An 18,896-nucleotide genomic window follows, 5' to 3' on the forward strand; every position below is an offset into this window, starting at 1 on the left:
CAGGCACTGGCATAGCCTCACAAGAGGCCGCTATATCAGGGTCCCTTCAGCAGAATCTTGCTGGCATGTGCATTAAGTATCTAGGTTTGGTGGCTGATGATGGGATGGATTCCCAGATGGGGTGGTCTCTGGATAGTCCATCCTTTCATCTTAGCTCTAAATTTTGTCTCTGTACCTATTTGTTCTATAAGAATGGCTCTCCAAAGGAATTACTAGACCTGTGAATACAGACTTTTTAAAAGGTTGGATAGAAATACTTGTGCCATGTACACTCCCATCAACAGTACACAGAATTGAGTAACGATGTTGTGCGTTCAGGACCACTTCCGGAGTCTCTAATTCACACCAAAACGTAACTGGTATAAGGCCCAGATGGTCACGGAATCTGTAAACCCTTTGACAGATTTAGCCGTTATAGACAAGGAAGGAAAGTGTTAAAGGTGCCGATTGCACAGAGGAGCAGGGCTGTGCCTCACCTCGAAGATGAATTTGGAGCTGCCAAAGTTGGTCTTCTGCTTCTGCCAGAAGTTGTCAGGCTTGATGATGAGGGCCACATGGATCTCGGCGGGGAAGGCTTCCTGCAGCGTCTTGAGGAGGGGCTTGATGAGGTCCCACTTGGAGCCCCGCATGTCGATGATGACGGTGAAGCCACGTTTGCAAACGTCCTCACTACGGGGAGAACATAGTTCAGATGTGGTCACTGGTCAGCAGAGACTTAAGTACACAGTCAAAAAATAAAAAACGAAAATAAAAAAAAAAACAACGTTATCAGGAGATTCGAGTCTTCCCTATGACGCGGACCACCCTCCCAACTCTTGTCATTTTTCTAACCAACTGAATGGGTCTGCCCCCAATACCCCTCCGTTAAGGTTTTGTCTTTTGTTGTCTATTGTACTGTTAAGTGGGGGGGGGGGGCAAGACCTGGAGTCAACACGCAGCCTCTGAACCCTGCCCCCAAGTTAATTCTGACTGGTGAATAAAGATGCCAGCAAGCAATAGCTGGACAAGAAGAGAGATAGGTGGGGTTGGGGCTTGGGTGAGAGGATGGAAAGGAGGGAGTAGAAGCTGCCCTGGAAAAAGAAGAATGACCAGGAGGGAGGGGGAGGGGAGAGGGGAAGAGGGAGCGCCACCATGGGGGGGGTAGGAGTAAAGAAAACGTAGCCACATGGGCTGGCCAGTTAGAGCTAAGAGCGGCCCAGATGGAACATAGCAAATAGTGAGTGATAGCTTGGGGTTATGATGGGAAGGTAGATTCTAACAACATGGAGGGTTGGCAGTTGCCCAGCCATTGTGCTGCCTAAGGCATATTTTAAAATATAAAGACTGTATGTGTGCTTTCATCCAGGAATATACGTGGTTAAAGGCAGGGAGAAACCGTGCATCAAGAGTTTTCAATAATTACTTACTACACCCCTCCTGTGCTCTGCTCATTGGACCCAGGGCTCCAGCATCTGCTTCCTCTCAGCCCTCAGCAAAAACCTACATCTTCTCTCATGTTGGTTGCACTTGGGAAGTTTATCATGTGGGTGCTCAGACTGCCCCGATGTCTCTTTTGATTTTTCATTTCCCCTTCTCTTTCCTAGGGGGAACCATGATTCCTCACTTGGAATAGAGCTCCCCGAAGACAGGGACACACCTTCCTTGTACCCACCCAAGACAAACGCTGGTACACTTTCCCACCTCATGCAAACCAATCAGAGCATCTTTTCCAATGAATGACTCTAGGCCAAATTTGCCAAATGATTGACTATAAGGTATTAGTAGCATATACTTGCCAGCATTGTATTTAAGATGAACCACATGTAGTTCATTATATATATATATATATATATATATATATATATATATATATATATATATGCCACCTTTAAAATTAAGGCTGCTGAGTGATGCTGACCACCAGAGGATAGCTGGGGTGGGCTGGCTCGTGGGGAAGCCCCCAGCCATCTCATGCTCCACATGGTAGGCCTCACAGTGGAGGCAGTTGGGATGGGGCAGTAGCTGTTGAAAACCAAATATAAGCAGCTCAAAGGAACCAAGATGTTGCTATTTAACTTATCGAAAGTTTCACTTAAACACCTAAGCCTCAACTAAAATTCCTCAAAATTGAATGAAAAATATAGGTTAGAATCAGTGATGTCTCAGGGGTCCTTCCTCCTTTTATTTCTTGGTTTATTTTACCCATCCATTTATTTTTAAACCATTTCTCTACAGGCTAGTTTATTTCCTTGGGGGAGCTTTCATCTAATATCGCCCCTCTCCCAGATGGAACGTGTGTAAATTGCTGTGTGGGTTAAGCTCTCTTTGCCATACCACGCTTGCTTAAAGCTGCTAGTTGTAAGGCCACCGTTGCCAGGCTATGGCCACAAAAGGAAACAAAACCTTCTTTTAGGCTTCATCCTTAAATGTCAACCAGTGACAAGAAGGACGTCTCAACTCATGGGACTAGCCTGTGTGTGTGTGTGTGTGTGTGTGTGTGTGTATGTGTGTGTCCCATGCCTGCCAGCTTGCTCAGGCCTCCCAGTTAGATGGCTACTCCCGGGTTAGCACAGAGGAGGTAGGAATATGTTTCTCCCTAAACCCTGCATGCCAATGGGAAAAGAGTTACTATCTCATCTTCTTCAACACTTAATGAATCCTCCCATGGCAAAGCCTTCTGATATATTCTCTACTCTATTGTGGATACTTCCTGTGAAAACAGCCAGATCTCTCCAGGTGCCTTGTATGTCTGCTATACACAGCTGGGGGGCGGGGGACTTTTAAAAAAATCTTTAATCTTTTTTTTTTTTTTTGTAATACAGTTGTTATCCCCCTCCTGCTCTGCCCTCCAACAATTCCTCATCCCATTCTTCCTCTCCTATCTCCAAGAGAATGTTCCCACCCCTGCCAGGCCTCCCCATTCTCTGAGGCCTTGAGTATCTCTCTTTGAGGCCAGACCAGGCAGTCCTCTGCTGAATAGGTGTCAGAGGTCTCAGACCAGCTAGTGCATGCTGCTTGGTTGGTGACTCAGTGTCTGAGAGATCCGGGGGTCCAGGTTAGTTGAGACTGCTGGTCTTCCTATGGGGTTGCCCTCCTCCTCAACTTCTTCCAGCTTTTCCCTAATTCAACCACAGGGGTCCCCAACTTTAGACCACTGGTTGGGTGTAAATATCTGCATCTGTCTCAGTCAGCTGCTCGTTGGGTCTCTTGGAGGACAGCCATGCTAGGCTCCTGTCTGTAAGCACCCCATAGCATCAGTAATAGATTCAGGCCTTAGAGCCTCCCCTTGAGATGGGTTCCAATTTGGGCCAGTCACTCAAACTCCTTTCCCTCAGTCTCTTCTCCATTTTTGTCCCTGCAGTTCTTTTAGACAGGAACAATTCTGAATCAGATTTTTGACTGTGGGATGGCAACCCCATCCCTCCATTTGGTGTCTTTCTATTGGAGATGGGACTCTGCTCTGCGAGTTCCCACTCCCCACTGTTGGCCATTTCATTTCTGTTGTGTTTATTCTGTGCCAGGAACCCTGGGCACTTACCACACATTATTTTGTTTTATCCTCACAAAATTGGTTGTCTCTGTGTAGGGATGATGAGAATGCAGCATGACCTTTGCATAAAGCCTTGCGACTAGCGATAAGCTCAGCAGAAAGGCACAGCTAGGCACATGGGCTCGGAGACCTATGCTCAGATCCCCGTGGCCGTCTATACCCGACCACTCTGACAGCAAGCTCCGGTGAGGAGTAGCAATGAAGGGATTGATTTAGAGAACCGGAGAGAGATGGAAGAGTCCCAGGGAATGACCATCATTCTGCAGTGAGTGCAAAGATCAAAATAGAGGAAGCGAAAGTACAGCCAGGCATTAACAGCACACAGCTGTAATGTCCACACTGAGCATGCTGAAGTTCTACCACGGACTTATTGTAGCCTCTGGGGGAAGCACCTTCTAACGCAGCAAGGCCTCAGTTCCTCAACTGTAAACTGTATAAACAGTAGTAACGTCCTTAAAGGGCAAGTGTGTTAGAGTGTGTGTGTGTGTGTGTGTGTGTGTGTGTGTGTATTATATTTTATGTTACTATATACATAAAGTACTCATGGTGGGACCCAACATGTAGTAAAGCCTGTCTTAGCAGTTTTATAAGGAGCTGTTGGTGGCCTTTTAGAGAGCACGTTTTTGACTATGGTGCCCACTCTCTAGCTCCATGTCAGTGGCAGCCATCAGGACGAGCCTACAGCCTTCTCAAGAGAGCAGGCCTTGGCTGTTGGATGCCACTTCTGGAGAAAGCAGGGCAGTTACTACTCCCCTGTATGGCCAGGCAGATTCCCTCTTACACAGGTGTGCCTGAGCCTGGCCCCAGTCCCCCTCATGAGCAGGTGACTGTGGACAGTGATGGGTGCTCAGAGCCTGTGCAGACCTCTGCTGAGGCTACAGCTAGACTCTTAAGACCACGCGCTTTGGTGGCCCGCCCCCTCCCTAACTCTACTCTCACCCTCTTACAGATTTCTTCTGGAAATCACACTTTTAATAAACTGTTCCTCCCAAATTTCTCTCTCAAAGAAGTTGTAGCCTGACAGTTATTTTTTATTGCACATTCTAAATAATGTTAATATAACTGATGTATTTCACATGTCTTCGAAATGCTGACGGCAATTTGAGATATGGCTTGAGACTAACAGAAAAACTGGGGGTGGAAACGTGGGTTTGGGAGTTGCCCAGTGCCTGCATTTGCTGGGCGGTACTCCCATGAATGGACATGGGCCCACGTGTCCAGAAGAGGGTGGGACCACCCCGTGGAAACGGGGTGAAAAGATACACATACAGAGTCACAGATGTGACGACAGGAACATGAATGGTTAAGAGAAAAAGGAGAGACGCCCCCTGACCAAATGCAGAGGTGTGAGAGAATTAGGAGGACGTGGTGTGGCTACAGGGTCAAATGCTGCAGAGGTACATAGTAGGACCCGAATCACTGAGGTTAGTGTCTGAGAGGCCAAGGTCCAGGACCATTACCATGGAGACTGGGGGCAAAACTCATGTCGGAGCCGTGACATTGGTGTCTTCGCTGATGCCTTCAATGGTCACAAGAAAATGGCAAGGTCAGAGAAGGCTGCCTATGGGCCCTTGAAGCCCAAGGCCACCCCACCTCTGGAAGCTGCCAGGGTCCACACGCCTCCCCAGCTTGCTCCCTCCCACGGGCTCCTGTTCCCTTCCATGGGCACCTGCTCCCAGTCTCCGCTCCTCTTGCTGGGGCCATTTCACCAATCAGGTTGTCACTGATAGGGCCTGCCTTCCCTTTAAGCAGTGTGCCTTTATAAGACACTTAATGGTCCAAACCAAACTTTTGATGTAGAATTCTGTATTATAAACCATCAAACAAAACAAAACAAAAACAAGAACATGGACTTGGGAAGAACAGGCTTCTACATCCATTCCAAAGGGGGAAGGGGGTACTTCTCCCCACTTTCCACCCTCCATGAAAACTGCAAAGGACCCCCTGCTCCCTCCCATGGCTTTCTGTCCCTCCCCCTGCTTCCATGCTTGGGCTTGGGTCCCTCGGGGGCCCCTCTGGCAAGCTTCCCAACATATGGGATAAATCACTGTTCCTTTAAACTGAGCCAGGAACTGCTCATAGACTCTCCAGGCTCTCAGGCCCAGAAACCATAAATGTATATACTGAGTGACCGGAAGATTGATCAGCTGCTTCTTGTACTCGATTCTAGGGCCTTTACTCTTTGGTTCATAAAATGTCACTGGAGCTGCTTGCACTCAGTGCCTGTGTGCTCTCTCAAAAAGGCGTTTTTACTGCTCTGTGACACTGCTTCCTCTAATCATGGTGACTTTCATTTTCACCCAGGATGCTTATTAGAAAATGCTAATTTTGGAGACACTGTCCAAGTATTGAGGAAAGTTGTTTTGGGATGAGGCCCAGGAGTCGCTTTCATGACCAGTGACACCACTTCTCTTGAGTGTGGTATATTGAGAGTTCAAAGATTCCCTTTGCCTAAGTAGATAGGATGCACATTAATAAACAGCATGTGCCACACAACTACATCAGAGAAAGCAGCATCTGCCATGGGAGCCAATGAACATGCTGTCTGTGTCGCATTCTACTCTCATGTACTAGAGAACGAGGGTTCTCTGTCACTAGCACAGGCTTGGTAGGATTTCCGTCCTTATGAAATACCTCTGGTTCTGTAGACTGGGGACACTTCCTCTCAGCCTAAGAGGTTTGCCTGAAGGGCTGGGCACAGCCTTTCCCAGGCACAGCTGACTGAGCTCAGACACTACAGAAGTACCACCTTCCTGGGTGCACCCCTCTATTGATCTGCAATAAAATCATGGTGGCGTCTGTTCACCATTGATCTGAGCTGGTAGCTTCATCCCAATTTCTAGGCAAGTCCTGGTGGTCTCTTCGGGGATCTCTAGGCTCCACCCACATCTGACACCCCTAGAGTCAACTCTTAACCAAATGAACTCTGTTAGGATGGTTCCAGGTCTGACAGAGGCAAGTGAGGAGGGTCTTGGCTGCTGAGTAGACGAGGGAGAAATAAATAGACACATGACAGTTGACCCTTACTAGTCTTAGTGGCTTCCTATGCTTAACAAGGATTATGGCTGAGAAGCCCACGACTAAAGCCAGTCGCAGGCACAAGGCTGTATCTCCGCAGAAGGCTTGCATCCCCACACTCCATCCATCTTCTGTTCTTTACTCACATACTTAATGTGGCTCATCTGTTAGCCCTGGCTCTGCTTCTCTGTCTTAGCTGCCATAGTCACCCCAACCCAGTTTCAAACTTACAGAACTGGATAGCCTTAGCCTGGGGAGTAAGGACTAGGTTCTTCAAGGCACAGCCTTGCTGGTAACTGGGCAGAAGAGCCGAATACTGTGCATGCTAGGCAATTCCACGCTAGGGCATCACACTGGGTACCGTCTGGCTGCAGGGAGCCAAGTACCACTTCCCCATCTCACTTCCTAGCCACTCACTCCTGTGCTCCATCCCAGGTCTCAGCCTGAGTAAAACCGGCCTGTCTCAGCAGAATCCACCATGGCCACATTAGTGAACCACACTTGATGTGACTCATAGCCACGACCAAAGACTAGATCTTAATACCACCTTTTCCTCTCCCCAGCTCTCCTGTGTCACAGTGGTCATTGTCCCGTAAGACAGACACGTCACTCCTGCTTTTCCCGACTGCCTTTAGTTGCCTTCTGGGTTATGCTTGTGTCTCATCCCTCCGTGACCCTGTGTTTGCCCACTCCAATCCCACCTTTGCCTAGAGAGTGTCTAATCGCCTTTCAAATCTCAACTTACAAGGCTCTTCCTCCAGGAAGTCCTCCTCTCTCACTATCCACTCCCCTCCCTCACAGTCAAGAAGGTCTTCTAACCTTGTGCTTAGCTGCCGAGGCATCTGTCAAATGGGTTAACTATGAACAGGTTCTGAGTGATCAATACCTGTGTCCCTCTATAGATTGATATGGCTTCACAGGGAAGACTTAGGAATGAGGTTCAGCAAAGTGAACAAGCATGAGGACCTGAGTTCGATCCCCTAGAATCCACATAAAACGTGAAGTGTGATAATATGTGTTTGTAATCCTAGTTTGAGGAAGGAGGGAACAAACAATGCCTGAACTAGCCGCCTGGACAGCCTAGCTTACCTGGCAACCTTTGAGCCACTGAGAGACCCTGTCTCAGAAAACAAGGTGGACAACTGAGGAATGTCACCTGAGGTTGGCCTTCAGCCAAACGCACACACACACATCACTGCACATATGAATACATGCATCTGAATACATGCATATGCACATGCACACACGCACAATGATAAAGTAAAAAGGAGAACCTAGTTAAGAAGGTGCTCATAAGGAATATACCATTACCTAAACATGTCATACTATCCATTGATTCATTCACCCAACAAGTACTTACTGAGTATTGATTTTGTAGCTGACCTAAATCTAGGGCTCTGGAATATAAATGTGCACAAAGGCAGAAAGAATCATGAACATTATATTCTAGAAGGAGAGATAGATGCTACACAGTGGCTAAAGAGAGTGGGCAATACCAGAAGAACTCGTCAGATACTCTGGGCAAGTCACTTGAAGAGCAGGTATTTACATATCTGGTTATCTAAACCCTGAGAAAAGACCAAGAAAAGAACTCAGGCAGAAAGAGCAGGCCACGCCCAAGCCCTGGGGGAGAGGTGAGGACCACCTGTGTGTGGCTCTGCCACCAAGCAGGAGACAGGAAGAGTGGAGTCGAGTAAGGAAGCAGGGGACCAGCAGTCATATGGGGCTGGTGTGCTGTATTGTGAAGACAAGAGCACAGGCTGGAGAGGCATCAACTATCACCCCAAACACTGCAGCGTGAAACAACAAAGATGGGACATCATATGCTAATTTAAAAAGACAGCTTTCACTGATTATCTGAGGTTCTATGTATGGTAAGTACTTTATATACAATATGTAACTTATCCCTCACATGACACTCTGCACAGGACAATATTACTCCCACTGTATTGTTAAGATATCATGGATGTTTGGTGTAACCCTTGTGAATGCAAAAGTCCCAAATCAGGACGAGGTCCACCCTGACTTCCCCACAGGGCACTGTAAGGCAACATCGGTTGGTCTTCACTGTGCTCTGGCCTGACTCTTTTTGTCCCAGCCAATATGTCACCTGAAATTCACCCTGTTCCCAGGAATGCCTGGCAGGTTCTCACTGTAACTAGCTACTGCAATAAATATAACTAACATGAGTCCATCCTGGAGGTGGCTGGAGGCAGAGATCAGCAGCGAAGATGCCCTTTACTTACTAGGACTGCTTTGTTAGCAAGATGGTTAGCAGTGTGTGTGTGTGTGTGTGTGTGTGTGTGTGTGTGTGTGTGTGTAGGGGTGTCAGAACACTAGTGTGGAGCCCAGGAAAGACCAGTGCTTGGGTTGGGTTGGGAAGGAACAGAATTGACCTGTAAATCAGACCTATTCATAAACTTATCAAATGTTAGTGACAAATTCAAGGGCTAGACCTGGTCACTGAGGGATGAATTCAGAGAGGAAGGACAAGTCACATTAAGGACTCTCTGTTTAACACCACTCCACTGTTACGATGTTAGAGCTACAGACAAGAATGCCAGCAGCAGACTAGGTACAGAGGAATCTGGGGATCTCTTACCCATGGCTCCTGGTTAGACTTCTGTGCTTGGAGACACCACCATGTATAGTGAACAGAGTAGAGAAAGAAAAGAATAGCAGCCTCAAATAAGCCGTTCACTCTCCACTTGCTGCTCCCAAGCTCCATCCATCCTTACATAAACTGAATGAACTGAAAGAGAAAGGGAGAAACTGCTCCCCTTGATCCATTCCTATTGGAATTCTACATCATCCTCAGAAGCATGGAGACCCTGGCTATGATCTCAGGATTTATTTAATCTGCTCTCCGCTCCTCCCCGAGTCTTGCCAGTTCTCTGCTGATTGCCACAAACCAGGCCACACCTGCTCTTCTAAACAACCAGCAGTCAGCAGGTGTGGGAGAAAACTGTTAAGGACACATTAGCACTTGCTTTGTACTTTTCCAATCTGTATAATCAGAGGTGGTATCGAGAACACTGGAGGAAGCCCTGCCTTCCAGAGCCATGAGCCGTTCTCTGGGGAGCACTGTCAGCAATGAATGCTCAGAGGGCCTCTCCATGACAGCTCGTCCAAAGGGGAGCGTAGGAGCAGAAGGCTTCCTATGCCTGCCACAGATGTCTCTCCTGCGGGTCACTGTGAGGCCACCATTAGCTAATGTTCTACTGGGGTGTGATTTAGATGTCACCGAGGCCACCTAGGGAGCCATACTAATTAACCCAAATATTTGGTTTTTGTTCTTGTTTTGGTTCATTGGAAGACTGTCCCTTTTACCAGTTATTATACTAAAGGTTTAGTGTTTTGTGTGTCTGTGCATATTCACATGTCCATGTGTGTGGGGAACGGGGCGCAAATGCCTAAGTGTGCTCCTGTGTGGATGCCAGAGGTCAGCCTCAGTTATCTCTCCTCCAGGGTTATCCACACACTTTGTTTTTTTGAGACAGTGTCTCTTATTAGCCTGGAGTGTGACCAATAGGCTCGGCTGTCTGGCCAGAGAGCACCAGGAATCAGCTTTTCTCTGCTTCCATTTTTTTTTTTTAATGTAAATGTTGTGGATGGCACACAGGCCCTCATGTTTGTTAAGCCATCTCATCACCAGCTGGTGTCTTTTCTATGCCATGCAACAAGCTATCTTTTGTCTCTGAATCTTGTTATATGAGGGCCAGAGGATGAGGCAGGGTATAGTACAAAATGATGCTTTATCCTAATGTATAGTCTTAAATGTAACATGCAGCCTATGTGCTACAAACGACCAAAGATAGCTATGAATGAGGTCTGTAAACTGTTGTGTTACAATGTTACAAAACTGTACAGCCTGGGTGATTCTGATTGAAGGGTGTGGGGTGGGGCTGTCCTGCCCCTCCCCCTGCCCCCACTGCTTCTAGCACAGGCATTTAAGGCTTCCTGTGCTTCAGTCCACTTCCAGGACAAAGACGCACCCCTTGCCAGCTGCACTCCCCAGGTTTGCCAGGACCCGTGTTCTCGTCAGGTACTCAGGGTAACCAGAAGCAGAAGGCAACTAAGGAAGTTTGGTGCTTTCTAACTCTTTAAAACGTATTACCTAATTTCACCCAGATGAGTCTGTTTACAAAAGCCGGGAGCAGGGAGTGGCCATTTCAGTGTTTCTTCCTGAATGAGGAAAAGTGGAGTATTAAATAGCAGTGACCCAGGCTTTAGGGTTCCACCCAGCATTTCCAAGCCCCGTCCGTCATCAAGTGGCAGCTCAGAGGCCCAGTCTTCAGCAGAACATCTCACCCTTACACCATCTCTAAAGCTGCCTTTAAACAAATATACATGTGCAAATGAAGTATGGCCAGAAAGGAGCAAGATTGTCCATCCTGAACATGTTAGAAGAGTCCTGGTAAAGGGACTTGCAAAGAGCTCTGGGACCAGTGTGAGAGGGGTGGGCACGGTGGAGGCATGCAACATCCCAGAGGAGAAACCACCCCCCCTCCTGTAAGAGGCCATCCAGCTTGTGGCACAACCCCAAGCAGCCTTTGTCATTAGCAAGGTCTTTTCAGATGGATTCTGAAGGAACTTCTGTTCACAAAGGAGGAAGGACACTGGCAGAGGCAGCTGTGGTGGACGAGGGAAGGGCCCTCTCTGAGAGAAGACTGCCTTGGACACTCAAGAAGACTGCAGCCACTGCCCATCTGCAAGGCAAGGAGGCAGCAAGTTCAGGGGCAGGCGGGATGGAAACAGACATGGCTGCCTAAGGCATGGCCTCTCTCCTTTTCTTCCTGCTACTCAGAACATGAAGCAGAAATGAAACGGACCCCAAGGCAGTGGATGGAAAAAAGAACAATCTGGAAACTGATGCCCACAGCCTCTGTCCTCCCCTCTGCCTCCCTCTCCCTCTGCAGCAAACCAAAACCTTGCACCAACACACACTTTCTCTACCTGCCTGAAGGATGGGAAAATCTGTTTTAACCTAAAGAAAGCAACATAATTACTAATCACACCTGTGAGCAACAGGCCAAGGAGAGAGTTTCCATGTGACTAGTAAGCTGGACACATTTTGGTTTTATATTTCCCCCTGATTCCAGAAATACAACCAGAGCATGTGCCTTCCTGAAGGCAAAACCTGGTATCCCCTAACTCTCCCAAATAGTCTGCAATTGAGCAGAGAGGGCCATAAGATCATTTGACAAAGCCCTTGGGATTGGTGAATGGAAGCAACTGTCCTGTGCACTCACAGAACTGATAAGTACTCCATGGTAGTCAGGGCTAGGCAGTGTGAGGAAGGGCTGGCCCTACTGCAAGTCTGCTACAAGGAGTTTCTCTTCATCTGGCCAGTTAGAAAACCTGGATTTCCGGCATCCCAATCTGGAAATCAAGGATGTTCTCTTCCCACAGAGAACCAGGATGGGGTGTGTCACAACATCAGGGTCAGACTCTGGCTCAGGCACCACTGGAGAATGACGGGTGATGAGAACAGATAAAATTCCAGCTGTGGATAGAACAGTACGAGAGATGTGAGGGAGAAAATGCTCCGGCATGAGGGCCTTGGAGCTCTCCAAACCGAACGTGGTCCTCAAGTGACCTAACAGAACTGGGAGTTGAAGAGAAGGAGGCTCTGGGAGAAGAGAAGAGGCGGGGCCATCAGGACACACACTGGGATTACGTCAGTATATTATCCGGAAATGTATCTGTCCTCGCTGAGTCACCACGCTGACAGACAGAATGCTCTGTTTGGGCTCTGGGAGAACGGGCTGTCATCCTCGCTCAGTTTAGAAACAGCAGCACCTCCTCAGTGAGACAGGCCACTCCTGCTGCCTCCAGGCTTCTGCATGCTTCCTCCTGCAAAGGGCTTGGATCCCTTGCAGCCCCTGACAGGGGACAGGAGATGTCCTGAAGGAGGCTTAGTCTGGTCCCTTCATGCTGGCAATGGCTCTGAGGCGTTTAGGAGGAAGGCTGTCTTTTACCTGGGTGCTCTGCAGACTGAGACCAGTAGCAAGAACCCTGCTAACGCTCTCTACTCATAAGGGTTCATGCCTTATGGACAATCTGATCTCATGAAGAGATTTGACTTTAGACCTCCTATCTGTGACAAACTAGGCTCATTGGCCCTTTTCAATTTTTGATCATCCAATACTAGACGGATGAGGATGAGGGAGAAGTGTGGAACATATCTAAGGCAGCTCTGGACACCATGAGACGGTGGGCAAACGCCTCTCAGTAGAGGACAGCAATACACAGGATTGCCCTGGGGAGCACTGTTTCTCCCATGTTCTTGCCTTCCGAGTGCAAAGAGGAAAACCAGTGTTCGGAAGGAAAGGTTTGGAAAGACAAATGAAGCCTTTTTCTCCAGCTCCGGCTGCTGAGAGTGGTGATGAAGGCTGTGGGGACCCTGAGAGTTAGTGAGACTTCTGCTCTGCTACGAAGGAAGGCAGGCTGGTGGCTGAGTTCTGCTTTTCTCTAGCTTCTCAAAATATGATTTTATAAAAGAAAGATAGGAATTATTACACATGTGCTATATTCTTTAAGCAGATTTTCCCCAAATAGCATCATTATAAAATGCCTACTTTCAGCTGGCGATTGTACGTCTAAGCTAGCCATTTCCACATGCAATATTTTATTTGAATTTACTACATTTATCAGAGGAAACTTGTATTAAACCTATTTTGTAGTGGACAAACAATAATTATCTATGGCTACTTAAATTTTAGTATTTAATTAAAAAATGTTTAAAGTAGAGCTGGCGAACATGAGACCTGATGAGCCGAGGAGAGAACATTACTGTTTTGGAGCCTCTTGTCTTCCCACGCAGCAGAGCTAAGGTATTCTACCACTTGGTGATGGCACACCTGAATTGCCAAGTCTTTAATGAAGGCAGCCTCTGTATAAAACCAGTGTCCGGGCGCATCAGTATCTCATGATGCTTGAGAGCATACACTACCCTGAAGGCCAGCGAAGGGCAGAGCAAAAGACCTAACCAATGCTGATTCTGGGAAGTAACGAACGGGAAATGTGCTGGCAATGTCCCTGAAATGGGGGGAGGGAACAGCACCAAATCTGGAACCTGCCAAGGAAGAAAACCAACCCCCTTACTGCTGCTCAGCATCTGTATTCAAGGCTGCTGCTCCTTTTTCCAGCACACCCACTGAATGAGTCCTGGCTAAATTCAAATCACCCTGATTACCTAGCATTGACGTCAGGAAGGCCTGAACGCACTGGGTCTTATTTCTTCTGACACTGAAGTTTACCTAATCAAGGTTACAGCGGACACACTTCAGCCTCTTAATCAGCCTGCTCGGGGAGAGCTATGGACCCCAGCTGCTTAAAAGAGACGTTATGTGTTATGTTAAAGACCACATCCGAGCTACCCAGAGTTGAACTCCCAGGATGCCTCACTTTCTCCACAGAGGGCAAATAAGGTCTCTAGTTCAGCTGGGCATAGAGAGCTTGGCAGCTTTCGCTGAGCCAAGGCAGGGATTGACAATTCGGCTAGCTGACAAACGAAAACAGAAATGGAGAGAGAAGATAAAAAGAAAAACCCAAAGATTCACCAAGGATGCAAAAATCTGGCCTTTGCTGTCTATCACACCAGCTCTGAACACTGCCGTAATGCCTCTCTTAAGAGGTCATGCCGTGAGTAAGGACGCCCTTTGCCTGGGAGACTCAGAAGCAAAAGTCCTGTGATCAACGCCAGGATCAGGCCTAGCTGTGTAACCTGTGCTAGGTTTTCTTCACGGTGGTGGGGACAATGCTTGGACAGTGTTTCCTGGACAGCAGTGATCAGATGCACTTAGGCTTTGTGCCAAAGTAAGGATCAGAAATTGAAGCGAGTCACACTGGGAGTATAATTCAGGGATCTTGAAAGCAATGTGATGCTTTGTCTTATTCACTATAAGATTCCCATGACTGCCACAAATCTATACCACCACCACCCCTCCCCCCAAAACCAAACCAAACCAACGCAAAACAAAACAACCCACCTAAATCTATAGGCAACCGAGAAAAGGTGGGATTGGAGAAGTCGCCTTCTCCAGGGAAGAGCGAACCAATTGGCTGACCAGTGCACACCAATTGACTGACCAGTGCGCACCAATTGGCTGACCAGTGCCAAGTATTCAGCCTGGGAAACATGCACAGGTAGCATTGTGTGGACTGAACGTAGGAATGTTGTGTGTATGTGTGTGTGTGTGTATGTGTGTGTGTGGGCATAACAGTTAGAGAAGGCCGTGAATTTGAAGTAGTACAGGGAGGGGGGAGGGAGGGAGGGGTATATGTGAGGGTTTGGAGGGAGGGAAGTGGGGAATACTGTAATTATCATCTCAAAAATTAAAAACAGAAAGAAAGCACTGAAGATGTGGATGAAGGCTTATGTATAATGATGCTTCTATCTGTGCTTTGGACAATTTAGACATCAACTTGACACAAACTAGATTCACTTGGGAAGAGGAAACTCCAAGTCTTCCATGACAGTGGCTTGTAGGCACGCCCGTGGGGCATTTTCTAATGTGGGAGGGTCTGGCCCACTGTAGGCGGAGCCACCTCTGGGTCAGTGGTCCTCAGTTATATAGGAAAGCTGCGAGCAAGCCAGTAAGTGGGAGCCCTGTGCTTTTCTTTCTGCCTCTGGGTTTCTGCCTTGACTTCCTGCTCTCATTTTTCTTCCTAATGGATTGTGATTGGAACTATAAGCTGAAATAAACCCTTTCCTCCCCAGGTTGCTTTTGGTCATGGTGTTTTATCATAGCATTAGAAACCCTAAGACACTTCTGTTGGAGTTAATTTAGATATGATACATCCCAGGATACAACTTTACCGTGTTAAGAAACTATTTTGTGGTACAAAATGAAGTGAAAATAGAATAAATGATATGACTCACTATTTTTTTAAAAGCTCTAAAACACAGGAAGGAAACATAACAATACATTAACTCTTATTATCTGTAGGTGGTATAACTATAAGTGCTTTCCAAAGGACTTTTACTTTTTCATTTTTTAAATTAAAAAAAATCACTAGGCATACCTTTCCAATTTAAAAAGAGGGCCAAACATTAGACATATACATTCATTCCTTCAGCATCTACCACAGGCCTACTCTATGCTTGTATCCTAGCTTTACCACCATGACTTATGCATAGCTCTATCCTTAACTTTGATCAAACAGTTCAAGGGACACCATGATTAGGCAAGATAAAGAACTGCCACTTGCAGCCAGTTGCATCTGTTTGAGGAGATTCTGTGTGTCACCCAGGTGAACCCTCACACACATTGTGGTTCACAGGAGAGCAAAGGGTTAGTGAGCACACTCCTGCAGAAGGCAGCTCTTCTGGGCTAGAAGCCCCCACGGAATTTTCATGTGTGTCCATAACTTTTCTCAAGCCTACTCTGCCTCCGCATTAGCACACAATTCCCTTCTACAAGGTCAATGGCAGTGTCCCCTCTATGAGGCACGTGGAAGACGTGTGGAGCAGACACAACAACCCCTCCGCTTGGATTCTTTCATGCAGGGCTCAGTCCTTGATTTATCTCCTGAAGGCATTTCCTGGTTCTTGAAATACTCAGGACCGCTCCTGGAAGTAACTTATGACCAAATGGCTTCTGCCTCTGCTGGCTGGGGTTATCCTTTTCCGGGGAGTCTTTGCTGCTCTGCTCTCTGCTTCCCCCCCACAACCTGTTTCTTTTTAGGCTTTTCTTAGCCCCTGCCACAGTTGGCCCTAGCAGGACTTCGCAGACCTGCCTAGTCTATGGCAGTGAACTGTCACAGGTGCGAGCCAACCTCAAGCTGCGGATTAACTGACTGCTCACTCCAGAAACATGTGCTGACCTCAGAAGATGGCAGAAGGCAGAGACACGCAGGCAGCTGAATGATGGACCCACCGCAGGCCCGAGGTAAATGAGGCAGGAGACCATCCGGTAGACTCTCATAGGGCACACCCTACCCACCTGATTTGCATTGGGGGAGGGGTGCCCTCTGCTATGGAAAGTCTTTGTTTAGCTCCTTAAAGATCCTATGGTTTAATTGCTTTTGTATTTTCCCTACATCTCCTGGTACAATCTGGTGTTTTCCATAGTTGAGCATAAACAAGCTGAGTTTGTCAGCAACTAGAACGTGAGGGAGAAACTCTTAAGACACCAACACCGTGCAACCTTACCCCCACCCCCCAAACTGTCCCGAACTTCCAGAGCTACAAGCCAGCTCTGGCTGGGCCTAGGCATTTCCTGCCTCAGCATCCACAGAGACTTCAGGAAAGCAGGTCGGAAGGACAGTGCCCGGAGCCCACTCTCAGCACGCGTCCTGAGCTCCTTACTCTAACCGCCCTTTTCCAGTTCCGTCTTAGCCATCTTTGGGGCTACCTCTGTCCATGCACCCCAGTCCTCTGTACTCTGCCGCCACCACGCCCTTTACTCTGGCTTCCTTATCATTTCAATGCATAAGACATAGGCTTTGTTACTTTGGAAATCAATATGCCAGTTTCTTAGAAAATTGGGGATGGGTCTACCTCAAGACCCATCCATACAACTCATGGACATATACCCAAAAGATGTCCCACTATACTACAAGGACACTTGCTCAACTATGTGCATGCACAGCAGCTCTATCTATAATAAGGACAGATTTTTTTTTTTTAAAGTGGTACATTAACACAATGGAATATTATTCAGCTTTAAAAAATAGCAGTATAAAATTTGTAGGCAAATGGACGGAACTAGAACAAAAATCAACCTGAGTGAGGTGGCCCAGACCTAGAAAGACTCATTATGTGCACCCCCTCTTAGCTGTGAGGTAAAGGATAATCCTGCTACAGTCAACAGACTCAGAGAGGCTGAGTAGCAAGGGGGATTAAGGGGGAACAAAAGGATCTCCCTGGGAAGGGGAAACAGATCTCATGGGTGGACTAGGGGTCGGTAGGATCAGAACAGGAAGGATCAGGTGTAGCAGGGCTGGAAGGAGAGAATACTAAGAGAGACAACTGGAATTTGGGGGTGTTTTGAGGGTGAGGTGGAAACCTAGAGTAATGGAAACTCCAAGGAATCTATGAGGCTGACCCTAGCGAAGACTCCTAGGAATAGGGGACAAAGAACCTGAACCGGCCATCCTCTGTAACCAGGTAAGCCCTCAAGTAGAGGGACTGGGATACCAATATGGCCACAAAGCACATTATGTCACGCCTACAGAGTGTGCTGGAACTGGAGCCGGGTATAATTATCATCAGAGAGGTTGTAGCGTTCTTGTGTTCTTGTAGGATTCCCAACAGTGGGAGCAGGGGTGTCTCTGACTCCTGCCTGCCTTTGGGACCCTTTTCCTCATCCATCCTTGATGGGAAAATATGCGCCTGCCTTATTGTAGCTTGTTATGCCATATTTGGTCGATGCCCCCAGAAGGCTGTTTCTTTTCTGAGAGGAGGTGAAGAGGGAGTGAATCTGGGGGAAAGCAGAAATGGTGGGGAGAAATTGAGGGGAGGGGAGGGAAATGAAACTGCAGCCAGGATGTAATATATGAGAGAAGAATAAACAAAAAAGGGAAAATACCATAGACTTTGATGCTAGAGAATGTCTAGCTTCAAATTTATACTGGCTCTGACTCCACGGGCAAGTCATTTAACCTTCCCTGGCCTCGGTTTGCCCTTAAGTGAAATGGGAATAACACTACCTCCAAGAGCTATGAGAATTAAGTCAGTGTTTGTAAAGTCCTAGCAGGGCCTGGAGCAGACCTGGTAAGTATCCAGTAAATGCCAGCCATGATTATTATCCATCATCTATATTGATACAGATGTGCATGCCCCAGCCTTCTCCATTCCATCTTCCACTCAACTGCCAAAGCCAATCTAAAAATTAAACTTTAATTGTCCTTCTTAAGAGTGATTATCAGCAAAACTTATTTTTTTTAAAAAAAATTATTGTCTGATATTACATCCTAACTGTAGGTTCCTGTCCCCCCTCTCCTCCAACTCACCCCCTGTCCCCAACAGCTTCCCTCTTCCTCCACTTGTTTCCAAGGGCAGGCCTCCAAGGGATATCAACCAGTCATGGCATATCGTGTTGCAGTAAGACTAGGCACCTCTCCTCTTATTAAATCATCAAAACTTCTTAACTAGACCTATGGAATTCCTCTCTGCTACCCCCAAAAGTCCTTATGTTTCTATCCTCCCGGGCTTTTGACCTCTGACCTTCCCTGCCTTACTCTCCCCTTGCCCTAAGTCCTTTGCTCTGTCTGGGCTGCCCATCACCCCAGTATTCAAAGCCAGAGTCTCCTAGTGTTCCAGCCTGTGCTTGGAGAACAGCCTTGTAAAACCCCACCCTGACCCCAAGGCAACACACTGCAGGTGCCCATGCTGCTCACC

The 18,896-nt window shown here is 47.4% G+C and overlaps 1 protein-coding gene across 23 annotated transcripts in view; it reads right to left on the bottom strand.

Moving 5' to 3' along the window:
• Kalrn (kalirin RhoGEF kinase) overlaps positions 1 to 18,896 on the bottom strand; it is a 603,889-nt gene that overhangs the window by 392,214 nt on the left and 192,779 nt on the right. For all 23 annotated transcript variants that reach the window (XM_029544638.1, XM_029544643.1, XM_029544642.1 and 20 more), the window contains exon 4: positions 477 to 669. In XM_029544638.1, the coding sequence (XP_029400498.1) occupies positions 477 to 669 (193 nt within the window). The remainder of the gene's footprint in view (positions 1 to 476; positions 670 to 18,896) is intronic.

Source organism: Mus pahari, chromosome 12 (genome assembly GCF_900095145.1).
Source record: "Mus pahari chromosome 12, PAHARI_EIJ_v1.1, whole genome shotgun sequence".
Lineage (NCBI taxonomy): Eukaryota > Metazoa > Chordata > Mammalia > Rodentia > Muridae > Mus > Mus pahari.